The sequence below is a fragment of the Macadamia integrifolia genome, chromosome 4 (assembly GCF_013358625.1).
Source record: "Macadamia integrifolia cultivar HAES 741 chromosome 4, SCU_Mint_v3, whole genome shotgun sequence".
NCBI lineage: Eukaryota > Viridiplantae > Streptophyta > Magnoliopsida > Proteales > Proteaceae > Macadamia > Macadamia integrifolia.
Genome location: NC_056560.1, coordinates 1,588,508 through 1,598,662, shown reverse-complemented (window position 1 = coordinate 1,598,662; position 10,155 = coordinate 1,588,508). Strand labels below are relative to the sequence as shown.

Here is a 10,155-nt window from a genome sequence, read left to right as displayed (position 1 = left end):
GTTGATTTAGTGGGAAAATATTTTTCAAAAGTTGTCTCTAATGAAGCAAAAGAAATACACATAAACCACATGGAAGGGTATAATTGCCATTCCAAACATATTATTAGGTGAAAATTGGTAAATAAAGAAGGCTAAGATGGTCAAAAAACAATTTATTTCATAAAGCAGGGAGAAATCTGTCCAATACCGATCCGTATTGGTATCGGCTGAGTGTTAAATCCTTGCCTGGAAATGAATAGTACCAGAGAGACATGGGCTTTATAATGCACTTGAAAAATTGAAACACCAGTAGCTCCTCCAACACGGGTCTACCAAAGCAGGACCAACATGCACCATATACGAGAGTGAACTAATTAAGAAATTGGATCTTGGTTGGACTTACCAAATAGTTCCATCGATCTTCAAACGTATTATTACACACTTGTTTGAAGCTTGAACGCTACACTGTGGGATCCATTAACAAATAGAATACAACCACCAAAACGAACATGCATGAAAAAGCGTGCGTGGGTGATGTATCACTGATATTTCAGGTACGAATCCAACAAATGAAACATCAAAAACTAAAACCAGAAAAGCAGGAGGATCAAATAGAGAGGATATATTGCTCATATGGTCACCAAAAACCTGCCCACACAGGCAAACTTTCCTTTTTCTTTTTCTTTTTCCATGGGTCCCTTGAATAAAAGGCCAACATGTAGAGATCCTGAAGCACTAAACCCGAAAAGAAAAAAAAATGGTGGTGGTGGAGAGGGGGGGGTGCTTACTAACAGTAAACCTAAGAAAAATTACAAAATGCAAGACTGGTTCAAAAATTCCAATTCATCTTCCATTTTTAGCGAGTAAAATTGAAAGGAAACAGGTAAGATGAAGAACCCATCATAAAAATTGATGACAAAGCTATTTATGATCTTGTAGCCAAAATTCTTCAGCCCCTCAACACTAACTTTTTCGCTGATTGAAGTTTGAGACAGTCCACAGCCCTAGTACAGTTTATCAGCATCCCCGTGAAAAGAGGGTTTAAGCCACAGAGATCTCTGATGAGTACTTTTTTATCCTCAAGGATATGAGAATACTTGATAAAATCCCAAGTAGAGGAAAGAGGTATGACAAGAACTGAGATCTCTGGGAGCTGGTTGCAGAAGCTACAGCAGCACCAGCAAGGCTGCCGATGGATGTATTCTGTATAATCATAGGCAAGGATCCAATAACTGTAGGGAGAAGGAAATCAATGAGAAATCCAACTCTTGTAGCAGCTAATGCGTAGTTGATGACATAGGAAGGAATGGGCGAGAAGCGAGCAAGAAGGACAAATCTCCATCCATCTCGTTCAACACCCCTCAATACAATGTGAAAATATCTGTTTCCTTGCACCCAGTCCATTGCTGTGCTTGACCGCCTGAAAACAAGTCTAAGAAAATCCATGCAGAAAACTAGAGTCAAAAAATAATTCTGGTTTTGGCATGCATCAAGTAGAAGCATATGAGCATAAAAAAAAAACAGATGCATATGAAAGACAGCACTGTTTCCAGTATATAATATAGGTTGTAAACAGAGAAAACTAAAGAAACACTTGTAACAGAAACAAAGCGGCAAATTGAACACAAATAAGTATGACAGTTTCATACCATAGCATCAAGCATAGACTTGCAGAAAAGCTGAGAAGACACTTCTCCCACCAGGAACTTTACAACAACAACTCAGCCTTATCTTAACTTAATGGGATTGGCTACATAGATCCTTGCCCTCCATTCAGCTCTATTCGAGGTCATACTAGATACAAGGCCTAAGTTATGCATGTCTTTCCTCACCACTTCTCCTAAGGTCATTTTAAGTCTGCCCCTGACTCTTCTAGTTCCTTCAATCTGAATCAAATCATTCCTCTGTCCTGAAGCATCCAAAGGCCTCCTTTAAACATGATCATGTCAACTCAAAAGACTTTCTCGCATCTCATATCTACTCCCAAATCAATTCTAATATGAAACATTTATTGCTTTATCCTTCTTAGTTCTGCCACTCATCCATCTCAACATTCTCATCTTTGCTACACTAAGTTTATCTTTGTGATGCTTCTTAACTACCCAACAATCCATACCATACATCATAGTTGGTTGCATGACTGTCTAATAAAATTTTCCTTTTAGTTTTAAAAGAACACATTCACCCACAACACTCCAAACGCACCTCTCCACTTCATCCATCCAATTTTAATTCTCTATGAAACCTCATCATCTATCACCTTCTTTATTTATTATTGAGCCCAAATACCTAAAATAATTACTTTGTGGAATTTCCCTCTCATCAACTTTCACCATCTCATTATCCGTCTTAGTGTAACTAAAGTTACACACTATATACTTCGTCTTTGTTATAATTATCTTAAAACTGTAAGATTCCGAGGTTGATCTTCATAACTCCAACTTGACATTAATCTTTGCTTTTGTTTCATCCACCAAAACAATATCATCAACAAAGAGCATAACACTAAGGAACCTCGTCTTGAATGTCGCTGGTTAACTCATCCATGATAAGCGCAAACAAATAAAGATTTAAAGCTAAATACCTTATGCTTCCTCAAATTAACTTTGTCGACATATATATCACAAACAAGATCGCTGGTTTTATATGTAATAATTACCATCAGAACTAAATAAGTGAAAGCAATGCAGCACAACAAGAGCTCTAAGACCAAACAAAGGCATGATCTACCAAGGTTTTGGCATTTTAAACTCGGTGGTTGGGGGAAAGTTGGGATGATGGAGGGGTTTAAGTCTGTCCAACTGGAAGTATAGGCCATTGAAACCAGATTCTCGAGGCCGAGTAATGACTATGAATCTCTGTATGTGTGTTTTAAAGAAGGGAAAATACAGGAGTAAGTGTGAAATGAAGCCTTGATACGCAATTACAATCTAACTGCCAACGTGAAACAAATCCGATGGCCAAAACCGACCACCTCCTCCTCCCTCACCAGAAAAAAAAAAAAAAAAAAAAAAAAAAAAAAGCTGTCTTTGCCCCAACCCCTTGAGGATCCTCTCTTTGCTCCTGCTGAGTCTTTCCACCATCAGCACCGTTGACTTCCAAAATTCCAATCCAAAGCAACATCAGCAACTGCCGGAAGCTCAAAATTTATGGCGATCCTTTGACTTACTAGCTCAGTGCAATCCCTGGCAGTGCCATTTACAGATAGATGGACACACATCATTGAACTCAGAGAAAACAAACAGATGAAATCCACTTCCACATCTACTTCCGCATATGGATCCCGATCCTCATTGTAGGCTTCTCCTGTTGGGGTCGGGGCTACGAATACAGCAGAGTCAGCTTGGTTAACCCATACTGTGGACTCTGAGGAGAACAAGATCCAGCTCTTCCACACCTTGATGGCCCCCGGCAGGCCATTCAACAGGATAACCTTAAAGTTGCAGAGGCACTTGCCAAACAGATTGGGTTGCCTTCCATGAGACGGTGATCATGGATTAGCAATCAGAAATGGAGAAGACGATCTCTCAGGGCCATCAGATCAACTAACTGATGGGGAATATTGGCCATTGAAACAGCAGCATCGTTATTTGTTACATAAACCATTGTCATAAGAAGTTTTGTTACATGTATCAGCTAGTAGGGTTCACAAAGAGGATGCTCACAGATTTAAAGTGAGGGGGAGGGGCAGAGATAAAGAAACAGAAGAATTGAGGAAATGATTCTACAGGAGTCAAGGTACTGTATCTTTAAGGAGGGCATTTAGAGGACCTTAAAAGCATTAAAAAGAAAAAAAATAGAAGATCTAGATGGAGTAATGGAACCAGAGCCAATCAATTATACTTTTGGTTTGTTTTGGTTTTTATCTTTAATTGCGTTTTCTGCAGCTCATCTGAGACATCAGCAAGAGTTGATGCAAGCACCACTTTGTTTAGCAATTTCATTTGTAGCTCTGCAATAAAAAGAAATTTCCATTGCACTTTGACTTGCACTCTGCACTTGGTTTTCCGCTTCAACTTTTTTGTTAGTAAGCAGATTAGAAGCCTTCTTCAATCCAACCCTCCACTTTGCAATTCTACTCCACTTGTGAATGGCACCCACATTATGCACGTCGTTGCCTACATTACTCCAGAATTTTCCAAGTGAAATCCTCGAGCTGGACCAGAGTTTTCAAATTGATAGAGAAAAACTTCTTTAGGAATACTTTTTGAAACCCTTGAAGTGTTATGTTGGTCATAGTTGTGTGGCATTTCCATCTCTCGGGATTATTATACAGTTTTATCATCCAACTTTCAAATTGACAATAGGCCTCATGGTCGAAATGGATGTCAATTTTTCCCCCTGATCAGTTAAGCCTCCAATATGAAGGACCTGAGCTGCATAATCAGTTATTTAGTTGCCACACCCCCCCCCCCCCAAAAAATCAAAGACGGTTATAAATGGATCAGCCTCAGATCCGGGTCTCTTGAATCGAAGTTTATCCCCACCCCCACAACCCAAAAAAAAAAAAAAAAAAGAGAGAGAGCAAGTAATTGAAAGACTCTTTCCTTAAGAGAACTGATCCTTAATAGTATAAACTCTAAAGTCTTAATCCTCTCTCGTAATTAACTATTACCCAGTGGAAGATAACCACAACCAGATGATGCAGATACGTCCATAAACAAAATTTTGCCATTCAGAACCCCACACCCTATTTATCGATCCACAAGGACCACGACCACATGAGGAAGTGCTACATTTTCCCAAAATATACAAACGCATTTGGAATTTATAAAATAAAATAAAAAATGGAAATTCAGAAGAGAGAGCAAATGGAAGTCGGAGATGTCACCTGCCCATCCAGAATGAAAGAGAAGCTCCAAGGATCTTAGCAGAGAAGACGCAGAGAAGAGCAGGGAGGAAACCAAAAAGCAGAGAAGCTCCGGCTTCGAAGAAAACAGCGTAGGGCAAGCAGAGAGCAATTGTTACGGTGTGAGCCAGAACGTAAAGAGGAATCGCCCAAAATCCCAATCGATCCGACAAATCACGGAAGAACTGCAGAGCTGCGTCCTTATCCCATCCGTACTGCTGGCTCAACGATCTCAAAATCCCCAATGTCGCGACAATTACAGCAATGATCGATAATCGCCCCACCCTCCCCATCATCTCTTCCAGTGGTTTCAACCCAATCTATCACCAACCAGACCAACACGATTCAGACGCTGTCGTTGTGGAAGAAATGCTGTAACGGCAAGACAATAGAAACAAACCAAGCAGCGGAGGAAATGTCACAAGGGGTTGGTATAAAGTATAAACTATTAAGGGCCACCGGACAACGCGTGGATACCTGAATCGGCGACGGAACGCCGATCCGATTCAGATCGATCGGAATCGGTTCTAATAACCTTAGAATCGGCCATTTTATCTCAAAACGAATATTTTGATTAGAAACCAAGGAAACTGAAGGCAATTTGGTCCATCCCCGGACCCCTATTCTTTTTTTTTTTGTAGAAAAAAAGGGTGCTCCATGATAGTGATCATAAGACAAGCCCCCATACTACAAGTAGCTCTTCCGCAGGACCAATGAGCTATGGGCATGCCAAGACTCGAACCCACATTCCTGTACCCCGATTCGATGCATGAGTTTTTTGAACCCTAGTGAAAAAAAGCAGATGTCGCCTTATCTTTTACTTTATAATTTTCTAAATTTACTAGTAGTATACTTATCAGCTAGATAATTATAACCGATTTGCCTTTGGTTTCCTTTTACTGTGAAAAATGGTCTACAATGGAGCTCAACTAATTAAGGACCAAATATTGGATAAGCTCATTTTAATCCTTTCCTTAACTTTTGGATGGAGTAAAGCAACTACTGAATACTAATAAACCATGATTCTAGTAATCGGGATACTAGGTAGCATCAGAATAGGGAAAAGGCTATGATCAAACCTGATTTTGAGGGTAAAATGATCTAATCAAGCCTGATTTGAAGGATCCATATTGATATCCATAGCACAGCGATCGATATCAATGCGAAAACTGTGACAAAACGTGCACTAAACCCCTGTAATGGTAGGTGCACGTTCAAACCCCTTTGTAAAAAAATTGAAATAATTTACATCGCCACCCCATGGAGAATGCTACTATTGGAGAGACACCCCTACAAACACCAAATAATGCTCGTACTTTCAACTGTTAATCTCTGTTTAATGAGAACTTGAATTGACAATTTTTACCCTTTTGCTCGTAAATTCCCTTTGGACGACCTTTATCTTCATCGGAACTCCGCTATTTTTAACAACCAATTTGAAATTCAAGCAAAAGTGGAGTACAATGAACCACTTTAGGTGGCATTGACGCCATAGATCATGCAAATCATGAAAAGCCCTTCAAAGCATGCACCGCCACGACCAATTATTGTGCTTCACGGCCGACCTAATCCTCCGTTTCTCTCATTTTGCTTCCAGGGGTTGGTTCTTTGATTTGGGGAAGAAGAAGAATAATGAGAAGGGCATTTTTGGTAGTTTACTTATTATGAGGGTATTTTGTTATTAAAAAAAAAATCCAAATGATGTCAACTTTTAAGGTATATTCCCTAATAGAGACCGACGGTAAATTGTACAAACGTAATTTGGTATTATGTAAGAGGTGTCTCTCCAATAATGGTATTCTCTAAGGGGTAGCATTGTATTAAAAAAAAATTATTACTACAAAATTTAGGGGTGTCAATGGTTCGGTTTGGCCCAGTTTCGATCTAGGTTGAATGGGTGTCAGTCCATAAATGGTGAAACTGAAACCAAACCAATCAGGAAATTTCTGTTTGCTTTTAGTTTCAGTGTGGTTTGGTTTTGGTTTTGCTTCGTTTTTTGTATTTATTTGTATTCGGGTTGGTTTTGGTTTTTGATCGGTTTGGGTTTGATTTTTGACACAAAGCTATGCAACTTTTGATTTTTTTTTTTTAATGAATATTTGGTTGTTTTCAGTTTCTAACCGGTTTGGTTTGGTTTCAGTCCAATTTTTTTATCGATTTTGATTTGGTTCTAGGTCCAACCGATTTTCTGGTGCAGTTTGATTTGTTAAGGAGGTTATAATATGTCAAATCAAAATCGGCCCAATAAGGCTTCAATTTGATTTGGTCCGAATTCAATCGACTCAATTTGGGACAGTTTTACCGATTCAGTTTAGGTATTGACACCCCTACTACTTTGTTATACTTTGTTAGTAAGACTTGGCGCTCCTCGGCTTGCTCTTGTAACCTAGCAGGCTAGCACTGCTTCCTTGGAGAGGGCTCACTAACCCATTGTTAGTTAAAACGGGAACGGCAAAAAAACAGAAGTGTACGGTACTGGTTTTAAACAAATAAAAACGTTGAACGGTACAGTCAAAAAAATAGGGAACGGCAAACGGACGAAAACGAACGGTACAAGTATTAAACGTGTAGTTTTCAAAAAAACGAAACCAAAAAAACGGTAGTATACTCATGCAATTTGAGAGATTATTACCTGTATACATGCATCTAATATTCTAAAAGCTTTAGGAGTACCAAGATAAAATAGCCCAATGGGCTATAAGAAAATGAGATGTTGTTAGCTTTAGCTTCTCTTTACTCATTGGGCTATAAGAAGATAAGATTTTTTACCTATAAATAGTATGGAAGTTAAAAATAAAAAACCAAGTACCATATTGTCTTCACTCTTCACTTTTACTAATAGGTTTTTTTTTTTTTTCAAATTAATTTTTTTTATAAAATTCCTATTTTACCCTTAAAAAATGGATACGCGTTTAAAACGGATTCTTTTGCCGTTTTCGTTTTTTCCCGTATTGTATGGAAGCATACGGTAAAACGCGTTTTAAACGGCAAAAAAACGAGAACACGTTTTAAATGCGTTTTAACTAACAGTGCACTAACCAAGTCCCTTGGTTAGGACATTAAAAATGCATCTCTTTTATGTATTATTTTCAGTTTTTCAATGAGCGTGTGCCTCTTTTGGGGCCCTCATCCTAGTATCTATGGGTTCTTTGTATAAGTCCATTTGCGATAAAAAATAAATAAAATAACAAAATTTTTCTTGTGCCCTTAAATTAAAAATTTGTGTGAAATGTGTAACGGTGTTAGCCTATAATTGTGAAAAAGATGATAGAAAATAAATACGGAACGATTCATAAAAATCGATAAGCATGCATAACAAACACTACAAAAAACACGTTTTAGGCATACCTGAATCCATGGTTGAAGAATAAGAATTCCTCAATATCTTCTTGTATGTTCCTCGTACAACACGATCAATGTTGGTCTGGTCTACCCTCTTTACCTTTTACTTTTGATCGTTAGCATCACTTAATGGGTCAGTGATAACTATATATAGGGGTGAGGGTAGGGACCAACCCTACAATAAAATTAGGGTTTCCTCCTCATTAAGGAAATAATACCTTAGGTCCACGCATAGTAATAAATATTTCATACCATTAAGGTGTGCTAATAGAATCCAATATCTCCATAGATATCACTTACCAATAATATTGGATTCTTTCTGCTTACTCTATCTTTAGTCAACACCACGAAACCGATTTTGGAAACAAATCTTTGACTATGCTAGCCCACATAATTGAAAATCTTACAATCTCCCACTTGGGCAGCATATGTCACAAGTTTTAGATTTTAAAATTTATTTAAAACGACTTTTCGGTTTAGATAAACTAAATGTGGCCACAAACAAAACAGTGTCGAATGGAGTGCACCTTAAACCAAATGCCTTGGTTCGAATGAGAATTACAAACACCCAACCGTATTGATCATCATATCTAAAGCGATATGAGACCATATACATCAAATTGCTTATAACATCACCGACTTGGGCTGAGCAGTATGAAAGTGTGGTATGGAAATAACATGCTATAGTGATCATTATGTCTATTTCCAAATTGGTCCTGGCTCGAAAACCAAATGAGCCCTATGAGACAGATACCGAACGTCTCATTAACTACAAGCGTCTCCCAAATGCTTAAGCTTCGATCAAAGAAGCTCATTGGGACTGGGTTCGGATGTCCCACAACACTAGCACTAGACCTCAATCAAACGAGGCTTTACTAGCGACTGGATGTATGTGTATTGACTGGAACCTCAAATACCGAATGAGGTAAATACACCACATATAACTTCGATTTTCTGTAGGAGGCAAATAGATAAGTGTATACACATAAACAAGTGGCCATAAAAATGCATATATATTATTGAGAACAATAATAATGCATCATATATATAAGATAAAACTGAAAGTCAAATGCGAACATATTGAGTAAAACTCCCACTAATAAAATGCATTAAAAGAACTAACAAGTCTCATATTAGTGGCATGCTTTTGAAAGACTTTTGGAGTCAAGCCCTTAGTAAGAGGATTTGCAATCATGTTTTCTGTAGCAATCTGCTTCGTTGTAATCTGTGACTCTTGAACTTTATCTCTGACTAAAAAATACTTAATGTCAATGTTTTTAGAGCCTGAAGTACTTTTACTGTTATGAGAAAAACGAACCGCAGCGGAGTTGTCACAGAACATCCTCAATGGTTTAGATATAGAGTCAACAATCTGTAGCCCTGAGATAAAATTCCTTAACCATAAAGCTTGATCAGTGCCTACATAACACGCCACATACTCAGCTTGCATAGTAAAAGATGCAGTGAGTGTCTGCTTGACAGTCTTTCAAGATATAGCCCCACCTGCCATCACAAAAACATATCCAGAAGTAAACTTGAGGTCATCTAGACATCCAGCAAAATCTACGTCAGTGTAATCGACTACATCAAGTGAATCGGTTATTCTATAAGTAAGCATAAAATCCTTAATGCCCTGTAAATATCTCATGACTTTCTTAGCAGCTACCCAATACGCTTCACCAGGGTTGCTCAAATATCTCCCAAGTACACTAACAACATAGGCAATGTCAGGGCGTGTACAAACTTGAGCACACATCAAACTACCAACAGCAGATGCATAAAGTATGTTCTTCATCTGATTGCACTCCAATTATGATTGTGGCCATTGAGACTTGCCAAATTTGTCCCCTTTTACAACTGGAGCCTTACTAGGGGAACATATTAACATATTAAACCTTTTTAATATCCTCTCAATGTAACCTTTCTGAGACAAACCAAGAATGCCACAAGACCTATCACGATGAATCTCAATGCCCAAAACATAA

At 38.3% G+C, this 10,155-nt stretch overlaps 1 protein-coding gene across 1 annotated transcript; it reads right to left on the bottom strand.

Annotated features, from left to right (window-relative positions):
- Positions 1-613: 613 nt before the first annotated feature.
- On the bottom strand, positions 614-5,265 carry LOC122075564. The gene is made up of 2 exons (XM_042640632.1): positions 4,811-5,265; positions 614-1,411 (listed from the first exon to the last, which is right to left on the bottom strand). Exons 1-2 carry the CDS (start codon positions 5,122-5,124, stop codon positions 1,021-1,023), a joined length of 705 nt encoding a protein of 234 aa, XP_042496566.1. The 5' UTR covers positions 5,125-5,265; the 3' UTR covers positions 614-1,020.
- Positions 5,266-10,155: the final 4,890 nt, after the last annotated feature.

What these genes read in the sequence shown, in the direction of transcription:
- LOC122075564 (XM_042640632.1), bottom strand. Translation starts at nt 5,124, where the DNA reads ATGATGGGGAGGGTGGGGCGATTATCGATCATTGCTGTAATTGTCGCG. An exon ending in CTTTCATTCTGGATGGGCAG is followed by an intron (nt 1,412 to 4,810) that starts GTGACATCTCCG and finishes GGATTTTCTTAG; the next exon opens with ACTTGTTTTCAGGCGGTCAA.